This window comes from Triturus cristatus, chromosome 4_1 (genome assembly GCF_964204655.1).
Source record: "Triturus cristatus chromosome 4_1, aTriCri1.1, whole genome shotgun sequence".
Taxonomy (NCBI): domain Eukaryota; kingdom Metazoa; phylum Chordata; class Amphibia; order Caudata; family Salamandridae; genus Triturus; species Triturus cristatus.
In genome coordinates, this window is record NC_140585.1 from 292,964,060 (window position 1) to 292,991,006 (window position 26,947).

The 26,947-nt window shown below is 45.9% G+C and overlaps 1 protein-coding gene across 5 annotated transcripts in view; it reads right to left on the bottom strand.

Moving 5' to 3' along the window:
- The window catches only part of LOC146854315 (uncharacterized), a 186,194-nt gene that overhangs the window by 89,279 nt on the left and 69,968 nt on the right, over positions 1-26,947 (bottom strand). For all 5 annotated transcript variants that reach the window (XR_014981211.1, XM_085652118.1, XM_085652115.1 and 2 more), the window contains one exon: positions 1-126. Coding sequence is in view for 4 of the 5 variants with exons in the window: in XM_085652118.1 (XP_085508244.1) it covers positions 1-58 (58 nt within the window). In the remaining variant the exon portion in view is untranslated. The remainder of the gene's footprint in view (positions 127-26,947) is intronic.

A 26,947-nucleotide genomic window follows, 5' to 3' on the forward strand; every position in this document is an offset into this window, starting at 1 on the left:
CAGAGGGCACTAACTTCAGAAAACAACATAACGTAAATAGATGTAGCTTCTGATCCATGATGTAGTAAGTTCCTCCATTCAAGTGAACACCAGTACTGAGTGACAAGATTCAATGGAAGTCCAAACCTGTAACAAAAGGAGGATACTATCTATTAATTGGCAACAGTGCCAAGAGCCTCCTCAGGGTGGACGTACGCATGCCTGTAAAAGGACAAGGTAACCGCCATGAAGGTAAACTTTTATTCCAAGTACAACTGGCAGGGAAAGGGCCAGAAGAAACTGACCCTACCCTAGGTCAAATCAAAGCATTACATGTACAAGCATTTAACCATTTACATTCTAGTTCAATAAAATGGAGTAAGATAAAATTAATCCACAAGACTCAAACATCGGTCCCCAAACAACACAAGCATAAAACTAAATAGACGCATACTTTACTTCAATACACAAACAGGTAGATATGTCACAGTAGAGAATATCTACACCACAAAAAATAAGTACTTATTAGAAGATAATTTACAACAAGTATTTGTTGAACTTGTAAAGTGGAACATATTTCCTCTTCATGGCGCTCCAAGGAAGATCCCTCCTCCTCGAGACTCCCGGCAGACCTAGAACGATTACAGCACCTTGATCTTCAAAGCAGCTGTTCGGCTGGAACATTCCTTCTACACACCAGTTGCTTAGCAGAAACAACAATTCCTCCTTGTTCCAACATATTCCATCTTCCAACTTAACCACAGTATCCTTAACATGCTCAACTCTCTTGGGAGAAGGAAAATGGTACATCTTTCTGACAGACTCCTGGAAGCTTGATCCGAAGCATATCACCTTCAACCAAGCACATCCTCACACATGATCAGGGCTAGTTTCCTATCAAGACCCACAGCACCGGGGGGGGGGGGGGGCCGTGGCCACGCATCGACAAAGATGGACGTGAACTAGCGCAGCTCCGCAAGTCCCCAATGTTCGCCGTTAATTAATCCGCCTAACAGATCCGTTCTTGCCACATAACAGAGCAGCATCAGATACCAAGCAGCTGGAGAGGTGGGCGAGGCTGATCCCAACATCTTAGAGTGCTCAGAACACTGCGTTCCACATCGGGGCCCAGACTCATCGGCAAGCTGCGGGCTGCGTGCTCAGACGGGCCGTGTGGAAGTGGTCCGAATCCGGGTGTTCGACGGTCAGGGGACAATCGAACACTCTCTCAGCCTCAAAACGATCCAATTGCCGGGCCCAACGTCTGGGGACCTGGCAAAGGAATCGGCGGCCTCCCATCCGTGCTAGACAGTCGACTGCAGGAGGTGCGGAGTGCGTTCCCGACAAGGCCGTAGTGCGCGGTGGGGAAGCAATTGACAGTTTGCCAGCTATGCCTAAGTGCACACTATGCTGGATGAAGCACAGGAGCAGCCCACTGCCAACTGAAGCCCTCGTACAAGGTGAGGGGGTCCGGTAGTTAAGGGCGAGATGCCAGGTGATTGATAAGCACGGGCCGCGACCAGGGACTATCGCACCAAAGGCCCTCTGCTTGATTATTTCATAATTAACCCTTCATCTGACACAATGGAGGCACTCCGTACCTGGATGGGAGCAGCTGCGTGAAGCAGACGGAGGACGAGAGTCGGAGGTGAGGTGGGACAGAGCAATAGTGCTTCAGAGCAGTAAGGGACACCCGAACGCCTACTCTCCGGTTACAACTCCTCTCCAGCCTTCACTGTGGAGAGTAGAGTGGTGACCTGCGGGGGTCCGTAGAGATCTGCATACAACAAGTGGTGGGGGCACATAGGACACCAGCCCTGCTCTGATCCTCCTTCTCCTCCTTCCCCAGGCCTGGCACTAGAAGCGGTAACTTTGGCGGTTACATATTGGGAGGTAAAATTGAACCCATTTGAGCTGCAAATATACTCCTGGGATGGTGCAGCTGCCCTGGAAGGCACCCCCCTGCACGAGAACTGATCCTTCCCCCTCCGTTGGACCGGAAGGGGACCTTCTTGATGCAGCCTCCGGTACATAGACATCAGAGAAGGTACGGAAGCTCACTGCAGTCTCGCAACAATAGCTGGCCCTCCCACCCCCTGGGTGAACCCCGAAAGGCAGCGTGGGACACGCCGTGATTGCACTCCATAGGCAGGTAGCCTGGGGGACCGAGGTGCTGAGTGGGAAGACAAGGCTATTCTCTCTTGCCCCCTTCCTCTGGGGTAGCATCTAACAATGTCCGGAAATAAAGGCACCAAAAACAGTCACCAAACCAAGCTCGATCGCTATGCTATGTCCAAAAATTCGAGCTTGGAAGGACAGCTGGGGCCAGATGCGAGGCAGGGACTACAACAGGAGACAGAAGACCCCTCGCTGAAAGACATCATGGAGGAAATCACTGGAGTGCGCACAACACTCGAGAATAGAATGGACACAATAACGACTGAAATCACGCTCATCCGTGTCGATCTCCATAAAATGAATGACCGGGTCAAAAAGATGGAAGTGGCTGCAGCTGCCCTTAACCGAGACTCCAAAACAATGCAATAACAGATCAAGCAGCTGCAGGAAGTACGCAAGTCGCTGGAAAGTAAGCTCGGCGACTATGAATGCAGGTCATGCCGAAATAACATCAGAATTATTGGGATACTGGAGAGGGCGGAGGGACTCACCCTGGACCTATTCGTTGAAGACCTAATCACCAAAAATCTCCAGCCCAAGTATCTTTCCAGTTTTTTCTCGGCAGAGAGGGCGCATTGAGTCCCGGGAAGAAGGCTAATACCGGAAGCTCCCACTTGACCATTACTAGCGAGACTATTCATCTTTAGAGACCAAGATGTAATCCTGCAAACTGCCCGTACGGCTCCACCGACTAAGGTCGAAAATAGCGTTGTGACCTTCTACCCTGATTACATGGTGAATGTACAAAAACTGAGACGCTCGTTACAAGGCGCCAAAGCTCAACTTAGAGAAAAGGGCCTGAAATATTCAATGTTGTTTCCTGCCAAACTTCGGGTGGAGGCAGAGGCAAAATATGATTCTTCGACACCCCTGAGTTGGCGCAAGAATGGATCGATGGGTGGAGACCTGTCAATAGAAATGGTACTCAATCAAGAAGGGAGAAATCCCCTAAACGGCACAATGGATTAGAGGAACCACAAAAACCACCACCTGACGTCAAGGATCCGGAAGGAGAATAACCCTGAACGAACACTAGTGACTCAGCGATGGTGCATACAGGGTCAAAGAACTTGATCAGATGCAATGAATGGCGATAGCTACAGAACATATGAACTATCGGCTAAGTGACATTCAGTTCTGACCAATAATTATTGCAAAAGTATGTTATTATCTATGGCACAGTAACGGCGGGCACGGGTGCACAGCAGACAATCCTGTCACTCTTATATTAGTTTTCAATGGGGTGACAGGCGCTCTGCATAGTTGGGGATTGGGGCAGCTTTAAACCCAGAATGCAGGGAAGCAGGGAGGGGGGTTGGGGGAAGTTTGTTTTGTTTACGGAGTAGGTTAGATGACAGCAACTCAGAGCAGAAATGGGTCCACCACGTTAACACACCATCGCATGATGACAGGCAGGCGTCCCCCACTATGTAGGGTTTACACACATGGAGGACGATGTGCTCCACCTTTTTCCGACTGAATAGATCGCCAGGGTTCTTAGACGCAGTTGGAAGTGAGCATGTTAAATGAAAAGGGAAGTAAACTATTGTCCTGGAATGTAAATTGTTTAGGTGACAAGCTCAAAAGGGGGATAGTACTTCAGGATATAAAACGACACGCTCCGGATGTTGTCCTCCAACAGGAGACATACTTGGTAGGAAACACATAACTGGCCTTGACACGATGGGGATATAAGCTAATAGCTCACTCAGCGTTCAGCACTGGCTCCAGGAGAGATGGAATACTTATAAGGAAAAATTTCCTGATGTCCATGGTCGGATCGGGACCGTCAAACAGGGAAGATATGCAGCAGTCATAGGGACCTGGGAGGGTAAAACACTAACACTACCATCCATATATATTCCGCTGGGCCTCCATGCCCTGGCCTTTAAGGATTTGGGAGATCTCCTTCTTGCCTTTCCGGATGGGAGGCTCGTGATAGATGGGGACTTTAATTCGATAGTCTCGGGCCAGCTTGACAGTTTCCCCCGAGGGAGGTGCCCCCCTTGCATACATAAATTCATGACTTCCTGGGTGCCATGGGATTGACTGATGCCTGGCGCACACTGAACCCTGCTGAGAGACAGCTTACTTTTCGCTCCAGAGCCCACAACTCACTCTCGAGAACTGATTATATTATAGTGCCTGCAGGTCAGATGGGGCAAGTGAAAGAAGTGCACCACCTGGCGAGGGGTATATTGGATCACTCTCCAATCTGGACCTTACTAGGGGTCGGCGAAACACAGGCAGGGAGAATTGCTCCAATGATTCCTTGGTATTTGAAGAAACCCGCAATTAAAACTAAATGACGGTTGATCAGTACTTTCAAGAAAATGAGGGCTCTGTAGACTCCTCCCTGACACTCTGGGAAGCATTTAAAACTGTAGCCAGGGATCAGGCGATCTCTCTGATCGCGGAAAGCCGGAAAGAGAAAAACACACAACTAACCAGGTTGGAATCTGATAGTCTTGAGTTGGAAAAAGGGTCTGGAACGGAGGGTTCGAAGGAGGGCGAACACCTACTGAAACTGAAGATTAAAGACTATAAAGAACTATCAACGGATGCGGCACAGGTCCAACATAGAGCCGCGCTCTGTAAAATCTAAGAAGCAGGGGATAAAGCGGGGAAATTATTAGCTTGGCTGGACCGCAGAGAGCAAACTAAGAGACTGGTAGTCGAACTAACAGATGGTTCAGATAGGCAGATCAAAGACCCCCAAGGCAATCGCAGAGGAGTTTGCTGACCACTTTAAACTAATTTATATGTCCCATGTGGCTTACACGGAGAAAGAGTCGAAGTCCTTGTTATCAGATATGCCAATACCGACAAACTTGAGACACTAGATAGTGAACTTACCACTACAGAACTTGAACGGGCAATAAGAGACCTACAATCCGGTAAGTCGATGGGCCCCAATGGCTTGCCCATTGAACTGTACAAACTTGCAAAATAGCCCCCCACCTAACCAAGATGTTTCTGACGAGCGGTGAACAGGGTAGGCTCCCCTCTCAATCACAAGGTAGGTCTCCTCCACAGGAGCACTCTGAAAAGAGGTACAACCTTAGAAATAGGGATAACATTAGGAAACCTGGCAGGCATCAGGATACGGATACACATTCCTCTCGTTCCTTTCAGGGTTCATCGAAAAACTCAGAGAGAGAAGGACGGTCAGAACACAAAGAAGAGTGTACAAAGTCCAGAGACAAGCAGCACGCTCAAAACTATACATCCAAAAAAGAAGAGAAGCCATAATAAAAACCTCAGTTTAAAAAGAAGAAGGTTGCTTGTCTGAAAATCAGACATGCCCAGAATTCTGAGGGCACAACTTCTGAACGGGGAATGGGCTCAGGCGATGCTAGACAGTGTGGCAGAAGTAACAATAGCTTGCCAGAACCTGAAGGCATTTCTGATGACAGCAGACTTGAATGATTACAACACGGTGGAAACACCAGATAAAAGGGTGAGTGTCCCACATAAGTTACATGAAATAACACTCCGGATGGAGGGGGACAAGCCCAGAAAAATAAAAGGTCTCTTTTAGAAGAACCTGTCATCTGGTTATGACATCCTGTTAGCTGAACAAGATTGGCCGCCAGCATTCGTTATGGAGTGCCCTAGGGGAGAAAATATAATTTTTCCAGCCTTCTCCGACCTCGTTCCCATTCATCTTAAACACACATATGCACAGGAGCGGACAGTATTGAGGAAGCGGCATGCCTGAGGGGGTGGGAGGGTGGTGGGTGTTTTTTTAGGGAGTTGGGGGAGAGGGGAGGGGAGGCGGGGCAGAGGGTGGCATTCACATGAGGAATCCTGCTGGGATGACCACTCTGAGGAGGTGCTCTGTGATATTTACATAAGGCTAGACATAGGGAGGGGAGGTGGAATGGCGGGAGGATGTATCTGTTGCCTACCCGATGGGAGGCCCGACGCTGGGAGGGGAAGAAGGACCTTATGACAATGAGCAGGGTTGGATACCTGCACTGGACTTTAATTGCACCGCTTGCTCATCTATTGTGACCTCTGGGCTGTTTTTCCTATGATGTCACCTTGAAAAACCAATAAAAATCTGTTTACAAAAAAAAAAGCACAGGAGAGGGCAGTAGCTCAAGCTCCAGCATTATACAAAAATCATGCCGGATGAGATGAGAATTCAACCCACCACGTGATCTCGTTAAAAGTTTCACCAAATGTTCAAAGGCAATATCCAATAAAGCAAGAAGCTAAAAAACAGGTCAGGGAGATCTCAGATCAACTTGAATATTAAGGGGTCATTGAAACATGCACCTCACCAATGAACAATCCCTTGTTTCCCGTATCAAAACCGGACAATACATATCGTCTAGTTTTAAATTACAGACAGTTAAACACTTGCACTAAGACATTTTGCACACAGTGCCGCATTAATGAATAACATTGTGCGGAAAAAATACAAAACAACACTTGATATCTCAATGGATTTTTTTTGTCACAATAAAGTGCCTGAAAGCAGGTATTTGACCGCATTCTCAGCGTTGGGGTACCAGCAACAATTTTGTCGTCTCCCTCAGGGGTATAAGAACAGCCCCGGTTTATTTTCAGCAAGGGTAACTGAGTTACTCCAAAAATTTGATGAGGCAGCATTGTCCTATGTGGATGATATTTATCTGATGGACGATGACTTAGAGAGGCACTTGACCAGGGTGAGCACCGTTATTATGGGATTCGCCTCTGAGGGCTACGAATTTAACTTTAAAAAATAAAAAAAAGCCAAGCCTCAATGTCCTATTTTTGGGATATGAGCTGCCAAGTGAAGGGCAAAGTCTGGCAGCTAACGTTTTAGAAAAGTGGGCGCTGCTCCAACCTCCAAAAAAATTAAAAAATCTACAATCAATACTAGGATTCCTAAATTTCGGCAGAACATACATTTTGGATTACACAAAAAGCGTAAAACCTTTCTACGATTTAATAAAACCTAACTTTTCAGTTACACATTGGACACAGGAGCACACAAACATCCTACGTTCACTACAGGAAGACATGATAGCTTGCAAACACTTACAAACATGCGGAAATGTACCCCACTTGGTTATCCGTTTAAGAGCGGGTCAATGTGGGTACATCTACTTAACCTTTAATGAAAGCGAAACAGTTCCAATCGCATACAAATCACACCTGTACACAAACACAGAAATGCATTCCATTCAACAGAGAAAATCCTGACAGCATTTCAGACTGCTGTAGCAACAGAAAGAGCACTGGCTCAGGAAACGCATAATTGTCGTAACCCCGATACCGGCTTTAGAAGCTGTTACAAAGGCTAGCATTCCAAATGCAAAAGCTTTACATCCAAGATGGATACAAGTGGCTAATTCTCTTACTGCAACGGACGTTAAATACAGCTTTTATCCAAGTTTAAAAACACAAGCATTCCTGCAATACGAACAAGAATATCCTCTACCACAGTGGTTCCCAAACTTTTCACTCCTGAGGACCCCCATTGAGTCACTACTGGCAGCCGGGGACCCCCAGGCAATTTGTATGATTTAAATGTCAAACATTAAAACTAATTCGAAGAAGAAAAAAGAAACACACACGTGTGCGCATCAAACAAAGACTAGACTTAAATTACTAAAGATTTTAGTATTTTTATATTAAAATATTTGCAAAAATAGAAAAATCCTAATGGGAAGGTTGGTGCTGCATCTCGCGACTAACTTTCCATTGTTTGGTTTTATTTCACAGCCTGGGGCTCCTGCTCCTGCCAAGGCTGGACTGGAAACTTAAAGCTGCTCTGGCAAATGTTGGCAGACTAGTCCCTATACAGTGCGCACCAAGTGCAGCAAGTGAGTCTGACCACTACAAAGGGGGCATTGGAGGCCTCTCCCCCAAGAAAATTTGGGGGGAAATTGTGCATTTTACAACACATTTGTCATTATATATTGAATTGAAATAATGACCTTACTATGCACCAGCATACAACAATCTTTTGTCAATCTTCATTGATTCCCTCACTACTACCCTCCAACAGTGCCTCTCATCTCTCCAAAGCCCCACTGTCACATGTATTTAATTTGTTTTATAGCACCTTTCATACCACTGTAGGGTGTCAGAGCACTTTACATCACACACATACAGAGACAATGAATCATACGTCTGTAAATCAGTGACTAGAAAATGTTACATAAGGCAAAGGGGACTACAATGTGTAGGATTCACAAGTCGTCCATACTGGTCTGGAGAGCACAAACTCAGGATTCAGAACATAACGCAGGGGTTAGCATTGACTTTAATAATAAGGATTCATTTCTACCCAAGCAAACCTTTTTAGCAGCATCGGGTTAATGAAAGACTGGGAAAAAGCATAACTACTAACTTGTACCATGCAGTTTGCTTGCTGCTCTTTGATGTCAGTTCATAGCTCACTGTGCTAAAAGCGATCGGAACTTGTGAACTGCATAATAACAAAAGAGTCTCTGTAGCAAAATCAGGAACTGACTGAGCTATGCACAAAACAAAATACTGTTTTTTTTTTTAAATGCGTGGTAGACATTTTTTGCAGCAGGCATATTAACCATCTGGGCTTCCTGAGATGACTCAAAGCTGCCACTGGACAAACCCCCTATCTCTCTGCAGCAGGTACATTAATCACTGGAGTTATCTTGACCCTTTTATTGCTGCCCAAAAACTGCTGTTTATACAAGGAACTTTGCATTGCTTTTAAAACTGCTGCCTGCGGACCCCCCTGGGAATGTGTCACGGACCCCTGGGGGTCCGTGGACCCCAGTTTGGGAACCACTGCTCTACCAAATGAAATCATGCCTCTCGATCAGTGTGACTATATCATTTACACTGACGGATCTGCTCAACTGGCCGTAGGTAGTAAGCAACAATACAGCGCAGCATGTGCTATCGTTAAAGGTCTCATGCGGGATGGGAAGTTCCATCCAAGTTGCACCAAAACGCAATATCTAGGAGATGGCACGGCAGTTGGCAGAGTTAAAAGCATTAATACTGGCACTAGTGAATACGGATCACGAATTTCCCACACTAATCGTGTGTGATTCCTTTTACTGTGTGCAATCGTACAATGAATATTTATATAATTGAAAGCAAAACGGGTTCAAAGCTGCAAAAGGTGGCACAATTAAGCATAAAATGCTATTGGAACAGGTAGTGGAGTTGAAAAACGAACTATCGAGGGCTCATGTGATTCATACACTGAGTCATCAGCGTGATGGCGTTCAAGTTGAAGGGAATTCATTGGCTATTGAAGCCGTGAAGGGGGCTGTACGCACAGCTTCCGTTGCTGTAATTTGCTCGTTCAAAAACGAGGATTGACGGTAAGATTATGGTTGCGGTCATTGCTTCGCGCAAAGGCAGGACAGTAGTACCAAAGAAATTTCCACTCAAGTACTCCTACAAATGAGATGCAAGCAACATTCCATATGCTCAGATTCCTGGAGTGGGGGATAGAGTAATACCAAATATGGATCGCAGACAAGGTTTGATTGTTTCAGCACACAAGGGTTTGGGCTCTGCGCACACAGGCGTTACAGCGACTATTTCGTTATTGAAACATCGCCTTTTGTGGCCAGGTCTAATAAAGCAAACTAAAGACTATGTCTTGAAATGTGACATCTGTCAGCAGATGAAAGGATCCACCATAACACGCCCGGCACAGACACCATTATTAAAATCAGAAAAACCTCTCGCATGTGTGTATTTGGACCCCATACAATCTGACGGGGCTTTCAAGTATATCTTGTTGGCAGTGGATTTATGCTCAAGATTCCTTTGGGTCTGGCCTCAGCGCTCGGCTAACGCTCGAACTGTTATCAAAGATTGCAAGCCTTTATAGGGACATACGCAGTTGGCACGTTACATTCTGACCGTGGCCTGGTGTTTAGCTATCGGGCTTACAATGAGGCCATGGAAAGTATGGGCGTAGCACTGTGGTACTCCTCTCTGTACTATCCTGCGGGAAATACAGTTGTGGAGGGGGAAAACCGGGACTTAAAGCAATCTTTAACAGCTAGGGTATTAGGCAAGGGCGGTAGTTGGGTCAATCACTTGTATGGGGTACAGAGAGCCCTCAACAACCAGCCAAGAAGTTTTCTAGGGTGTGTCACTCCATACGAGGTCCTATTTGGGATGAAAATGTGAGTACCTGCTCTTGATTGTGAAGGCGCAGTGGCGGATGAGAAACCATTTGATATCCATCATCGTTTGGCTGTTTTACAGGATCTAAAAGAATCCAGGACACAACAAAGTAACGTCCACAAAAAACAGACCACCACTGGGGAAGTCAAGGCAGTCACGACAAGACCTGTCTGGATACCAAAAGTCAGGGATCTGGTAAGAAAGAAAATAGCGGACAAAAAAGAATCCATCCTACAGAAAGCCTGTATCTGTCCTAGCAGTTCAAGGAACAAGAACTGTACTTTTGCCACCTCTTGCCGGGAAAAAGGAGAAAAGATTTGTCTCAATCGACTTAATCAAACCACACTATGTGGCCAATACTAAGCAGTAGGCCTCGTGGACTCCAAGGTAGCAGACGCCCTCCTCTAGCTACAATCCAAGAAGTTCAAACAGAAAGACTCATCACATTTGAAGAGCCTCCTGTACTTCCTCTTGAACCTGAAGTTCAACTTCAAAATCAAACTCAAAATAACAACCAGGTTGCTATTAGACCAAATACAGACGTCTATGTCAACATGCCTCGACGAGAGCAAAATGCGATTTTAACAAATCCCGATGCAATTCCAACAATTGATCGAACTGCTTCTGGCTACTTCATGAACTTTGGTACATAATCTTTGGATCCAAGTGAACCGGAAACGACGCCAGCCCAACAATCACACAAGCAACGGATAAAGAACTTTCTGCACTTCCTTCCAAAGACTCTGGGTAATTACTGGGATACTGTTTCTTTTTGTTGGCTAGGCTTAGTTATAACGTTTAGCATGCTTATTAATGGAAGATACCTTCAACAAAGCTCTACAGCGAAAAGGTTAACCTGATTCTGAAGCCACATCAGTCATCACATCGTGAACAAAGAGACTAGTCATCAGTGAACATTACAGTAGTTCCTATACTGGACTGAAGGTTGATTTTGACATATTCGGCCCGACCGAACTTAAAAAAATTTCTCATGTATTTAAAAGTTCATTAAGTGATATCATTACCTCCAGTACATTTTATGATGATTGGAACACTGAAACTGTTAATAACATGTTGTCTGATTTAGAGAAAACCGCCGCATTTCCGAACACTGAAATGTTAGAAGGTACTTCAGACTATGTACTATATTATGACACTTTGTACTGTTACCAACATTATGGTCATCATTTCTTGCACAATTCTACTTCACCTAGAAATGTTTTTGAGTACCACCAGTGGGAACATTGCTCTACACCACCAAAAAGTAGTTCGCAAACATTTGCACAGAAATTGTCATATTTTTCAGTGTTTAACACCACTGACCCGACCTCATATTATTATAAGGTCCATGATATGTACAAAGAGACCACCCAGGGGTAGTGACATCCTAAAGTGTTGGGAAGTTGTGCCTTAATTGGCTAGAAACCTCAACACTCACAGAAGTGAAACAACACTTATCCTTACTCGCACAAGACATGGATCTTAGGGATTTTTTACACGGTCCCAGGAAACCTCGTCACAAACGTTTCATATATGCTGGCATTTATGCTGCCTACAATAAAATCTGGAAAATATCCCAAGAAGAGGCTGCAGAAAGAATACGGGAAATAGACCGTATTAACTTAGAGAAATCTCTAGCTGTAGTGGATAATGGGTTAACAGCTTTGACCTCCAGGATATATTCTTTAGGCAACATTGTATCTTCGGCGATAGACATACTGGAACAAGATATGGCCATATTACGAAACGGGCAATCTCAGTTACGTTCTATTATGTTATTGAGCTGGACGCTGCAAACTTTGCGGGCAGGCTATATGCCTTGGCGTTTCATCAACAGTACGTCTCTGTTTTCTGAATATAATCTAACAGATAAACAGGCAGAAATGGTACAAAGGGGAGCTAAATATACAATGCTGCATATTATAAAACTGGATAGACTACCATTTACAGTGGCGGAATCACCATCTACAGAATGGCTAATCCATGGCCACATAACTATCGGTCACTACTTTTCAGTTTCAATATTGTCTTGAGCAACGGCAGGCAGGCATATATGAAAAAATAGGTAAGGAATACAATAAGGAATCCTGGGAATTACCATATAGATTTGGATGCCGGAGTGGGGTTCGAGAAGTGTTTCTAAGTGGTACAAACTGCAAGAACGCTTTAAGCGATTCTCTCATGTGCCAGTATATTTCATTGCACGGAGCATGTAATGGTTAAGTAGCGAATTTGTTTTGCCACATAAAAGTGACTCCAGCTGTCGTGATTACACCGGTATTTGAGCTGCTCTCGAATGGGAGATACTTAATGCTGAACGATCAAGGCTGCTGTGGGATGCTTCCGGGCATTGCCTATCTGATCACTGTGAACTCCAGAGTTACTTGCTGTATGCAAGTATTGTTTCCCCCGACAAGTACAGTCAGGGAAGTGCCGTTATGGCCTTCGTTGAATGTTTTTTTTATATAATTTGATACTTTGAGCAGACTGAAAGCCATGCTTTCACAGCAAACTGTACCCCTAACCTCCGCTCGAGAGACCTTTGATCTTCAAGTCGCAAGGACCTCTACCGAGATACAGGCACTTATACGTACAAACTGCCCCTTTCATTTCGTAGAAATGGTGGGTCGTATCTTCAACATGTCTGATACGAGTGGTATTGTACACCTATTTAAGACCATAGGTGTACAATACTGTGTGGGGGGGAACAGAGCTGTGTTCAATGCTCTGAGCGCGTTCCCTTCCTTGCCTCACTTCCGCATCACAGTAGCGCCAGGTCAGCATACTAGTGGCTGGACCTAGGCGCCTCCCTTTTCCCCTTGAAGCTTAAAATGTGTGTGATGACGCGACCGCGCAGCGGACGCGTGCAGCGGGCGCGCCGCTGGCGTGCCGAAGGCGCGCACAAGGCAAGCCCGTCTGCGCCCGTCAGCGCCCAACAGGGCCCCGGGGCCGGAACCCCTGTCTCTCCTCCACCGGAGCAGCACTACTACTCATCGTTGCAGCTTAGACAATTCAATATAGCCCCAGATATACGCTGCTTACACTCTATCGCCCCGGAAAGATTTCTTAGACACTGCCCAAAATGTAAATCCACCCTTTCAATTACTCCAGCCGATTCCTCTACCGGCACTGCCCACTTTAGATTTCTATTATTAAATTGCAGATCACTCCCAAAGCACTCCACGGAGATTTCAATGCTCCTAACAGATCTCAACCCAGATGCTCTATTTCTTACCGAAACGTGGCTAAATTCCAGTGCAGAACCGGATATCATTCAAGCCCTCCCTCAAGGATTTACCATTCAAAGAGCTGATCGGTCAACGGGAAGGGGTGGGGGGCTAGCAATTATTCATAAAGACACCTACACCTGCCGATTGCTCGGCAATCCAGTCGCCAACTGTGAGAACGTTCAATTTATTATAGAATGCTCGCCTCGTACCTCTTTCTCCGGTATTCTGGTCTACCGTCCCCCGGGCCCATTAGGGTCATTCCACCAGTCCATCTTAGAAGCAGTGTCCAATTTTATTAGTTTCACACCCAATTTGACCGTACTTGGAGACTTCAACCTTCACTTTGATGTAGAATCGGCCACCAACGCTACCGAACTCTCCAAGGACTTCACTATGCTTCAACTTACCCCCAGAATTAACTGCACCACCCATGTGAAAGGCCACCTTTTAGACCAGGTTTTCTCCAGCTTAGGAAACCTTCAGGGATCGGATCCCTTGCCTCTCTCTTGGACAGATCACTCGCTGATCGACTTTACCTGGACTATACAAAACGACAAAACTCCTTTATCCCCCTCCTGGAAACTAGGCCGTCGCTGGTCCAAACTTCCCTTAGAGGAATGGACCCAAGCGCTGGAACAAACCAGACCTGAATTTAATCCCTGTCCAACCATGGCTAACAACGCCTTTCAGGACTGGATAGACCAATCACTGGACTCAGTCCTCCCCAAAGTCAAACTCAAACAAACGGAAGGCTCGCATAACTCACCCTGGTTCACGCCAAACCTTCGAATCCTCAAACAACAATGTAAAACAAAGGAACGACAATGGAGGAAAGATTTCCTCCTGTCAAACAAAATTGAATACCGATCAATTATTCACAAGTACAAAGCCGAGATTAAAAAAGCACAGTCCACTTATTACGAGGACAGGATTCTTACAGCTCAGAATTCATCAAGGGAAACCTTTGCCATAATTAATAAACTTCTGAAATTACCGGCACAGCGCACCATGCCAGACCCTACTGGACAATGTTGCAACAAATTGGCGCATTTCTTCTACGACAAGGTTAAAACAATCGTTGAATCCCTTCCACAAAAGGATATAGACCCAGAAATGCAAAATATGCCTAGCATGTGCCCCCTCCCTAACACCGTCCCTTCTCTTGAGTCCTTTCCTCCTCTGTCGCGGGAACAGCTTTCGGCCCTTTTAGTTTCCATAAAAAGCGGCTCTCCTAAGGACCCAGCCCCTCTGAATATTATGAAACAGGCAATAGATACACTAGCCCCCATCATGCTCCAACTGATTAACTCCTCACTCAGTTCTGGAGTGGTTCCCCCGAATTGCAAAAGTGCTATGGTCAGAGCTCTTTTGAAGAAACCTAGCCTTGACCCCACTGATTTGGGTAATTACCGACCCATATCCCTTCTCCCTGCCATTAGCAAAATAGCTGAAAAATTTGTCAACCTCATCCTTTCCGATTTTCTTGAATCTAACAATCTCCTTCATTCATCACAAACCGGTTTCCGCCCCCATCAGAGCACAGAAACCGCCCTGCTAGCAGTCACTGAAGAATGTAGGAAAATTCTCGATGTAGGAGGATGCGCTGCTATTATTCTCCTGGACCTAAGCGCGGCATTCGATACCGTAAATCATGTAACCCTCCTCCAGCGCTTGAAGAAAATTGGTGTCACGGGCATCGCCTTACAATGGCTTTGCTCCTTCCTTGAAGGAAGATCTTTTCAGGTCCTTGAGGAAGACATTCTTTCCCATCCGGTGCCTCTACCTAGCGGGGTTCCCCAGGGCTCGTCACTTAGCCCGACTCTTTTCAATGTGTATATGTCACTCCTGGCTGACATTGTAGCCCCCTCAGGCATCCGTATAGTAACTTATGCGGATGATACTCAACTAGTGGTGGCTCTTAATCTTCTTGATCCCCATGCTAATAAACTCCACTCTTGCCTGGAAGAGATCTCCAAATGGATGGATCTATCCCAGCTCAAATTAAATGGGGGGAAAACGGAGATCATGGTACTAGGGAATCCACACTGCTTCCAGCCACATCTCATGTGGCCCCCCGCTATGGGTCCCCCTCCCTCTCCGAAGACTGAGATCAAGAGCCTGGGCATTTGGCTCGATAAGGACCTGAGTTTCAGAGTTCAGGCCAGGAAAACTGCAGCCATCTGTTTTGGACTGCTGAGAACAGCCCACAAGGTTCTTCCCCTTCTGCCCCCCTCAGCAAAGAAAGTCATGGTGCAGTCCCTTATTCTCTCACGTCTGGACTATGGAAATGCTCTTTATCTGGGCTCCCCGGCATCTGCCATTTCCAACCTTCAACTAGTCCAGAACTGCACAGCTAGAATACTTACAGGCTCCTCATCCAGACAATCAGCCAAGCCCTCAATTAAATCCCTTCACTGGCTCCCCGTGCGGGATCGTATCAAATTCAAGTTTCTGTGCATTGTGCACAAAATATTACATGGGACAGGCGCTCCCATCAACACATCCCTTATTAGTCGCTATAAAGCCACTAGGGTACTAAGGTCCGACAATCTCCATCTGGTAAAAGTTCCCAGAATACAAAAGACTAGAAGCAGAGGGAGACGGTTTTCCTACAATGCCTCCAAGCTTTGGAATTCACTGCCACTCCAACTTCGGACAATTGCTAATCATCTAGCTTTTCGTAAAAAACTAAAGACTCTGCTATTTACTTAACTGCGTCTCCTGGTCCCTGATCAATTCCTTAGCGCTGGGACACTTCCGGATAGCCATGCGCTCTACAAATGTCCTTTCATTCATTCATTCATAGGGGCAGGATTTCTAAGCACCTTTCAGACGATCCTCAGAGTTATCCCAAATTTTATACACTCCGTATTTGGAAGTATTTTTGGAGGTCTACCTCTGATCCTGCTCTCAGTAGCTGAAATCCTGATTGTGATTTATCTGCTACGCAATGGACGGCCCAATCACCAACGAGATGGCAAAAGCTCTCCTGGAGCAGAAATACCGTGAACGCATGGTACAACATCTGGGCACACCTCACCTACGGGAACTAAGCGCCTCTTGGTTCCTATCGTTTAAACCAGTCTGGATGGACTGCATCTAATCTGTTCTTCGATGACTGTTTTGCGGAGAAAAACGCGTGTTTTGAGCTCTGTTTGACACTCGCAACGGACACGCCTGCGGGCTTAAACACCAGGATGGAACCCTTGAGGTCCCATGCTCGGCAATGTCCCCAGCGTATTCCTATCCTGATGGCTGCATTCCTTGAGAACCCGCAGGTGCCTTTTGCTACAACTGGGTAGAGCATCAGCTCTTCCACTAGCACTTCCACCACTAGCACCCAGGTATCAACTACAGCCCCTGCTGCCTCTACACCAGCTATTGGCAATGCTGAATGTCATCTGAGCTCCATTGACTTACTATGAGAGGTGTTACAAGGTCTGTCCTCTGCGGCAGCAAGCAACGATGTTGCATCTCCCAGCCAGGACACTTAATCTATAATTGGCTCATTGTGTGCTGGGAAAAAATTTGGATTTTCCTTTTAGTTTCAAATTCAACTAAAATTGGAACATTTCCTAAAATTGACACTTTCGCTAGAAAAGCATGGCCTTCTAAAAGCTTGTAGTTCGACTTATATAAACAAACTCATCTAGGACTTTTATTTAAATTAACAAATCCAAAACTAATTTTCAGAGGATTTTTTCCCCTTAAACTGTTTAAAAAAAAAATATTTTAATGTTTTAAAAATGTTTTTATGTGGCTCACTGATAATTTTATGCGCTGCTATCTAGTAAAAATGTGTAGTTTGCTAGCATTTTATTATTGTTGACTATTCAGAAGAAGAGTGGATGTTATGTTTCATATAGGTACCCTAATATAGGCCCGAGTAACATCATACCCTTTCACCTACATCATCTCCCCTACACTACACAGTAACAAGCTTTTTAGGATTGAACCTTTACCTAGTTCTAGTCCTGGGACAGAAGGAGGGTTTCCCTGAACAATGGCGTTCTATGACTTCATCTCTAGACTGACACAGTATGAATGAATATTCATAAGGGTTCTTGGAAACCAGGCTGGGGCTACATCCACCTGCATAATATCTACGTACAAGGTTCATCCCATACGTCATTCTCAAACCCAACAATGGCTAATACAAGAAACAAGGGACAAAGGAACCATAGATAGTTTTCTGTACAAATACAGCACCTCTTGCTAGTATTAGTTAGAGGGATCCAAGACTTCCAGGCCGACACACTGACCCGAGACGCTGAGGCTCCTGCATGCAGGCGCTCCAGCTGACTGCGGTCTAAACATCCCTTGCGGGGTATCCAACTCGAGACCAGCACAGGGTCCTACACTCTCTTGCTTCAGGTAACGAGGTTCGACTAAACCTAGAGGGATTCTTGGCTTTACACCTACTCACATGCTAGGTACACTTAGGTGCATCTAGATAGGCATCGTAGGAGTATGCACGCTTTCTTTTCTCATGCATTTTATATCCATGTATGTGTTCATGACTTTTGCAAAATGGTATCCTTTTATATTCACTGTACTGCTGTTCATATATCTCTGCTACTGTCTAACGGTTGTCCCAGCACATATATGTTACACTAGAAGAACAACTGTGCAATAAATTCTTATTGTAACACGCCCAACTGTTTCTTCTGTGCAACTCTCTGAGACAAAGTAAGTGAGCACGAGTAACTGAGCGAAAGGTAGTACATTGTTTCCATGATCCGGGGGGGGATCAGGGTTGTCATGTTCTAAGGTTGCCAGAAACTATTCTCTCCCCGAAAAAAGGAGATTATAGTGGCACTGTGAGATAGCTAATGCAAACAGGCTAACATACTCGATGGGGTTGCTCAGAGTTAGTCTGCCACCAATCCTACAGTTTTTGTGTCATCCAAACGCGCAGGTCCTGTATGGGTAAGATAGGAACTACACTACACAACCAGGATATCTAGTCTTCATGGGAATCCTCTGACAACAGGCAATTCAGAAGAAATGTGGTAATAAGCTTCCACATCAACATCAACAAGCTGGCTGCACACCCTTTGTTCACAAGCTACACTGCTTTTTTAAGATTCTCGTGTATTTGGATGCCTCCAGCCTCTTGCCCTCAGTGATGTTACCTTAAGTAATGTTTTTTTTTCCCTTCTGATGCCTCCAGTCACTGACCCTCGTTATTTTATCTTTTATAAAGTTGCATAGAACACTAACAACTTAATCACTGTCATGTTCTCTCTTACCAAAATACTCAGACACCAAAGGTAACCTTGAAAGTCAATCTATGATGTTCCTAGCTCCCGGAATGTACTATGGTGGGTAACACACCTCCTGTAACCTACACTGCCTTTTGGAGATCCTCGGGAGGTGAACTTCCCCACATCTTTGGTGGTAAAAAAAATCTACCAAAGGTTTATAGTCTATTCGAATTTTTAATTCAGTGCCCTAGAGATACTGTAATTTTATTATTCATTTTGGATTAAGTTGTAATAGCAGGATCAACAATCTGCCAGTATAAGAAATGAACATCACATCCATAAGATAACTGAAAAGAATCCATTTATACATTAGCCTAGACCATAATATGGCCACCATGTGTCCCAAACATTCTTATGCTTCTGGGGACAACCTCTCCACATGTAGATAGGTTCTTCTACTTTGGTGCACCAGTCCATTGCTGTTTACCAGCTCGCCAGGGTTTGAGGGGAGGAAGAACACCAATGTTTAGCATGGTCTCTTTGGTGATTACTGTCCCAAAACCCACAAGGGTACGGTCTCCCCTTAATTTCCCAAAGTCCTCCACAATGCCCAACAAGGCAATTCTTGGGGATGGTTCCACCAGTTCCCTAATTACCCGGGCCCGCATAGCAACACCTTCTAACAACACTTCATAATGAAGGGAACACTCCAACACTATATTAAATAAAAGGTCTCCTATACACTGGCATAGATTACAGGCCTGTGCGGCCAGCTTGTTGGCTTGCCACCACCTAAAAAGTGTAACCTAGGCCATGTGGAGGTATTTAAAATGTATAAGTCAGATTCTGAAGGTTATCACCAGTACTCTGGAAGACTTACAGGGATTTCTTAAATCTGACTCATCAAGGGGTCCCAACCACACTTCCCAACATGACCTAAGAGATGTAAGAGGAGCTGGAAAATTATTGGCAAGCCAGGGCTCGAAAAATCATAAAAAATCCACTAGACCTGCAGGTCTATTAACCTACAAAATCTCCTCGACCCAACTGAATTGCACTTGACATCTAATCTGAAAGCTGAGCAAATGTGACATGTTAACAAGATTTAAAAGCATTTTTATTGCTCATTTACTTTGTGAGCAATAAAGATGCCTTGCTATCTTGTCACATTTCCCCTGTTTTCAGAGGCAGAGGTCAAGTGTCTGTTTGTATTCCTACTCGCCAGTAAGGGCAAGTAGGACCTAAAAATAGCTCGTCCTGAATTAATCGGACTCGCAAATGCGAGCGGTCGAGTGAATTTTTTGAGCCCTGCAAGCATTTTGTAAATCGGGAAGATACCTCCCTGACCCATGGGGCCCATAAAGATCCTTGCTACAAGTAGATTCATCTGCAGCGTCATCAAAGCTCTCCTGATTGAAGAGTACGCCATAGTTGTAGGTAGTGATAGAATTAAGATTTGTGTGAAGAATACTCAGACTGGAGGTCTTGGAAGGATTTTAAATCCAAGCTCTTCCAAACATCCCCCACCGTAGAGATAGCAATAAATTCCTATTTCTCGAAGCCTTTATGTGCTGCCGTGTGGTGCAGCCAATTGTCTTTCCATAGAGGAGTCTCAAGGGTGATGATGATTACCAGCCAACCCATTTCAGTGTAGCTCCCCATGACCAGAGAGCAACCTTAGTGACGTCTGGAAGGGATTAAGGGATAGGGTTTTTGTAAAGCCGACCTTATATATTGTCGTATCCCACCTTTGAAACTTCTAGACGAAATGCAGGGTCCTGCTATCTGCCACTCATTCAATTGTTCACTATCAGTAGCTGCAACGCCCAATAAGACAGGGGAACATCTGACATACCCATCCCCTCTATCGTATAGTGATAGACATATTTCCAAAAGTCACTCTAGACAGTCAGATCAGCCACAAGAAGGAACACATTTTAGTAAACAATTTTTAGAACCAAGACCGAGAATTGGCAATGGAACGTTCTGGATGGTGTAGAGTATTCAGGGTAGTATTATAATTTTTACTTGTGCTATTCTGCTGAGCACATTAAGAGGAAGTGTGGCCTATGCGGCAATGGGTGTTGTCAATTTAATCATTAAAGGGTCCAGATTTAGATTCCAGGGTAGGTTAGGTTCTAGGGGCTATGAACACCCCTAAGTTTGCAGACCGGCAGACGTGGTTACCAATCCACAACGCTACGGCCACCGTGAAGGGGGACTAGGAGGGATTTAGACCAATTATCCAGAGGGCCGGGCGCCTCCCCATAAAGAGTAAGTATATGAAGGAGAGCTGGGAGAGAAATAGGAGGATATCGTCTGCATAAAGCATTATGCCGTCTTCCATCACCAGTTCACAGATAAATCATCAGATCGCAGCATCACACCTTACCCAGACCACTAAGGGCTATATGGACAAAGCAAAAAAAAAGGGGGGGCAATGAACAACCCTGTTTTGTGCCCTGGCCAATTGAGAACAGAGCTGAAAGGGTAGCACTGACCAGGACTTGTGTATGTGGGTGTGAATACGGGACCCGGACATACGACTGGAACCTGGGTTCAAAGCCCATTTTTGTTAGTATTCCCTTCATGAAAGACCAGTCAACTGAGTCAAAGACCTTTTCTAAATCAATAAGCATTAAGGCAGTATGATCATGCGGGTCGGAGAGCATTGCCAGTGCCACCTGGCCTCTGCGGATACAGTGTCTGGTGCTATGGTGTGGCATAAGCCCGCATTGGCCGGGTGGACCAGATGTAGCAGCAGTTGTAGTAGTGTGTTAGCCAGGACCTTAGCGTAAATCTTGAGCTCTGTGTTGATGAGAGAGATTGGTTGATAAGATGCACAAATTTGGGGGGCTTGGCCCGATTTACATAACGGTACAGGTCTTTAGCTAGGGTAATGTGGCCATTAGGAATCGTCTCTTTGTATATAGCTACAAGGGGAGGTATCAGAATCTACATAAAGTGCTACAGTATTCTACAGGGTATCCATTCGGGTCTGGAGTTTTACTGGAGTTCATATCTTTAGGACCAAGACTGAGTCCCTCTGGCATCAGCGGTTGCTCAAGCCTCTGTCTGTCGTTTGAGTACAACTGTGGTTGAGGGAGACCTTTGATAAGTGATGCAGATACTTCCCACAAGGATCGCGTGTGTGCCAGATACAATGAGGGGCAGAATGTTGCAAATGCGGCTGCAATATCTGATACCGTAGACAGCTTCATCCATCTGTCATTTATTATGAATGCAATCATACGCAAGGCTGTGCATTTTGTCCCTAGCCAGTATAATAATTTACATGAATTGTCACCCCATTTATACACCATCCTCACTGAAGCCATCTACCGTTGGCGGTCCTCATCGAGGGACGGCTTCGCAATGGCTAGGTAGTGCTGCACCTGTTCAGTAGGATATACTCAGCTAGCTTGCTTTAGGGTCATAATGCTGGCCTCTAGATCCTTTATTTGTTGATATTTCTCCTTTTCACAGGCCCTTAAATATGATCTGGATATAAACAACCGCAATGGAGCACACACCGCTAGCTCCTCCTCCGGGTCACCCCATGGGAAGCTGGTGCATGAAGTTCTTAAGTGGTTCACCCCAGTGGGTGCAAGTGAGTACTTGTTGATGATCTCTAGACCCGATACATGTCCTGGGTTTTAAAATATTGCCCGAGACATGGCTCGGGTTTCGGGATAACTTCCCTCCTCAGTAGAGAATATACTTCACAATGTGGCTTTATCGGCAGCCCACAGAGTGCTCCGTGAGGTTACCGAGTATTTATTGAGCTTCACATAATGTTTGATTTTCTGAGCAAGAAGCTGTGTGAACTGTATCTGTTAGGCACCATGCGCCCGGTCTCCATATCAGGTGAGGTCCTTCACCTAGAAAGCCAAAATGGAGTATAACCGAGGCGTGGTCAGTGATGCCTCAGGGTAGAATAAGGTAGCCAGATGTTCAAACCAAGTTGGCAGGAGGCAGTAGCAATAGGTCAATGCGGGACAAAGTTTGTGTGCGGACGACAAATGGGTATATGACCGGTCATGAGGGTTCCATATCCTTCATGTGTCACAGAGCACCAGGCTGTCGATCCAACCCATTTTCCCTTTAAGCCCACTGCTAGAACCCTGGCGCCCCTAAAGTCCACCTTAGGGCTCAAAGTCTTTGAAGTTGCACCCAATGATGGTTATTCCCTGGAGCAGCCCTAGTATCACATCCCAAATTCTCTCTGTTACACTTTATGAAGGAGGACTACGACTTCCTTGGATACACTTGTGTGTCCAGCATGGTACACCCTATCATATGCGTAGCAAGCTGGCAGGGTGCAGTTGTGTCCAAATCAATGGGATTCTTGGAGCAGTAAACTAGCTTGGCATGGCATTTTGCAGAGAGGAGAAACGCGGTACATTTGCACCATTAATATTCCAGGCCATGGTTGTAAACTCATACATGGTTTCAGAGGATGACAGTAGGTAGTGGGTATATGTTCATGGGGACCCCCCAGTAGGTGGTCTGTGTGTGGGTGCCTGAGGGCTGACAGTGACACGCCCCCAAAGTGAGGCTGTCATATTGTGCAAAACATGTGTGAAACAGAACCAGTAACAACGATATACAAAGACCATACCCACACCAAACCCCCATCCCACACTTCAACCCAGAAGCATTTGTCGCTCCCCCAACAAAAAGAAACTAGGTGTGAGTTTGACTAAAATCTTCCAATGTGATCCATGCAGTTGCATCACAACAAAGGATATTCTGGTGGTGAAGGATGAGCATTAGTAGATCCTAAGGGGAGTTAAACAACAGATGTAGTGTTCATAGGTGCATCCAATTTTAAGTGCCGTGAAGGACAGCCAGGCCCTGATGAGCTGTGAGTCTTGCTGAGAGTGATCGACATGGATATCCTCAGAGTCCAAGGAAACCTACGCCTTGTATGCTTTCCTCGGTCTTCTCCGAGTTTCCCTAAAATCCCTACGTTTCTCTGTCTGATTCGGGCCCGCCGGACCATCTGTTGAACCCCAAGGGAGGGTTTGGTGGCTTCGGAGATATCGCTGCTCTGTCACCCAAGTTCCAAGCAGACTCTGGAGTAACAAAGCAAAGGGATTTAGAGGCTTGAATCACCTTGAGTATAGCTGGGTGCATAAGCATAAGTTGAAGGATGAGTGCCCTGAGTTTCTGCTCAACTTTGTCTTATGATTTCCACAGCTGCAGCATGTGAAAGTATAATCTGGGAAGATCATTACATGATGGGATTGAAATAAAAGTTCCCCCACATGAGCCTCATGTACAATCATGTCTCTGCTTTGTAGTTGATGATCTTTGCTAAAAGGGGTCACAGAGGTGGGGTGTTCTGTGTCAGGGATCTGTGGGCCCATCAATAATAAAGCAGGTGGAGGGCTGATCCACGGGCATCCAAGACGTGTTCCATTGCTCAAGGACGACCTCCAGTGATTGGGCCCTCCACTCCCTCTGTAAGCCCAACAAAAATGGAGGCCGCCCTATTTTCAGTATCTTCCACACAATCCTCCAAGGTCTTCGGTGTCTTCGATGATGCTGAGAAACGGGAAACTGTAGATGTAAGCTCCTGCACCATATTCTCTAACTCCGAGATGTAACTCTGAGATCTAAAGATTTGAGTGCAGAGCAAGAGCTTGCATGACCTGCAGAATGGCTCTAGTATCCCCAGTCCCAAGGTCTGAATAGGCGGTCCCTCATTTTCTGACCTGTCAAAGAGTCCTGAAGCTAGGGTTGCAAATTTATCAATTTTGCATTGCCCTTGTGTGGCAGTTTGTTGGTCACAGCCCATGGTTTATGGACGTTTGGGGTCACGCCACCACAGCTGTAGAGCTGAGGTGCAGTAAATTATGAGTCTGTAAGAATGATAGGAGCAGCCACAGCTCCCCCTGGCAAAGTTTCCATAGGGCAAACACCTGGAGAGGGTCTGAGAAAGAAAGTACTCCATGCAGCTGCCAACCCACCTGCACTGCCGAGTCGAACCACTGAGGGCTGGTCTCAAGATGTCAGGATGAGCAGGAGCACCTGTCCACTAGTTCATCAAAGTCTATAAGTTTTATGAAGTCCAAGTGTCCAGCTAATAAGCACGGATCAGTCTTGTTCATAGGAAAAGGGGGAGGTACCCGCCACATTTCCTCTGCAGGAAGCAATAGTTGTATGGGGAGGCTCTAGGTGACACTCTAAACACTATACAAGGGTAGAGAGGGAAGCAGAGGCACCGTCCCCTTAGAGGGCCCCTAGGGCAGTATCTCATCCAGTGAGGAGGGGAAGGGGGAGGAGGAGGGACAGGCTATCCTTTAATTCAAGTCTCCTGGTACCATGAGTGGGGTGAGGGACATGAAAAGTAGCACGACCGTAACCTGCCCAATGGGTGCAGCATCTATCAGCAAATCTGTAAAGCAGAGGGGCGGCGCAGAGTGCTATAGAAGCCCAGTATTATGAACCAAGATGGGGGGCCCACACAGGCCCGGGTGCGATGCAGAACCCGATGGCAAAGCGAGCACAAGAACCCACCTAGGCCATCCTGCCAGGTACTCACATCACCTTCAACATCTAGGCCTCTCCGCCTCAGCCAGATGATTACCAGGCTGGCTTTCTACTCCTCAGTTGTCAGATCCTGCATAGGGCAGCCCCAGGCACCAATACAGCGGTGCGGTGTGGCCACCGGCTGAACTCTCCGCTTGGATTTGTAGACTGCACTGTCTGCTTTATGGGCAAATAGCTGTGAACATTCCTCTACTCCATACTTACTTACTCCACAGAGGCGGCTGTCTTCAGTGCGGCGGTGGGGGCTAGCAGAAAATGATCAGTCTTCATGGGTTTTGAAGCAATGGAGGAGGCCTCTAACACTTCCTCAGAAAGCCCAACAACAATGGAGGCCACCCTATTTTTGTCATCTTCCACACGGTCTTCAAAAGTCTTTAATGATGCTACGAAACATGAAACTGTAGATGTAAGCTCCCATACCATATCCTCAAACTCCGAGACGCAACCCTCTGCTTCAGTGACCCTGAGGGCCACATCCCAGACATCCTGACACAGCAGAGAGACCTTGATCACAACCTCCACAATTTTAGATTTGAGTGCAGAGTGAGAAGCTTGCATGGCCAGCAGGATAGTCCCAGTGTCCCCCCAGTACTGGGATCTGAACAGGCTGTCCCTCATTTTCTGACCTGTCTCCGATTCCTGAAGCTGGGGCTCTGAATTTATTAATTTTGCTTTGCATTTGTTGGGCAGTTGGTTGGTAATGGTCCATGGTTTATGAACATTTGGGGAATCGCCGCCACAGGCAAGAATGTAGAGCTGCGGTGCAGCAGTCTACCATGCTATTTGCGACTCACCAACATAATAATGATCTCCAAACACTGGGCCTCTCCTAGAGAGGTGCGGATCATACCGACCTATCTCTCTTATTAATGCAGAAGAGAAACTGATAGCTAAGGTTATGGTGACCCACCTATTAATGGTGATTCGATTGTTGGTCCACAAAGATTGATGGGGTGATGCCAAGGCGATTCACTCAACATAATATTTGCAGACTGCTCAATCCATTGGCCCTAGCCAAAAGACTTGCACATCTCATGGTCTATTTTGAAAAGGCATTTGATTTGGTGGTCATCTATTTACCATCCTCCAAAAGACCAACCTCAGGAATGTCTTTATACGCTATGTCCACCTACTTCACACCGATCTGAGAGCCAGAGTCCGACTTAGCACACAGCTCTTGGAGGAATCTCCTGTGGAGAGGGGGGACAAGAGAGCACCGCCCACTCTCGCCCTTGCTCTTTGCACTAGCCATTGAACTGCTTGTGGGGAGGCTCTTCTTAAAAGCTTTGAGTGGGTGTGGGAATCTCGAACACGGTATCGCTTTACACGGATCACCTTAAGATATTTCTTCACTGGAATTGGGGACCCAAGCCCTTCAGATACTGCAAACATTTTGGTGGCTTTTTGGGCCTCACTATCAATAGGCCCAAATTGATGGTCCACCCAATCAGAATAGGCCAAACGACCTTGACTGGGTTTTATTGGTGACGCTGTTGCAAGATGGCTTTACATATCTGGTTTTTTTTTTTGGAGTTGAAGATAGGGCTTGGGAAGGTAATATTGTACATCAAATGACCTGCAAGCTGACACCAAATTCTGGCCCCACCTCTCTTTATCTCTTATGGGTAGAGCTACCATCTTCAAAATGGTATTGCA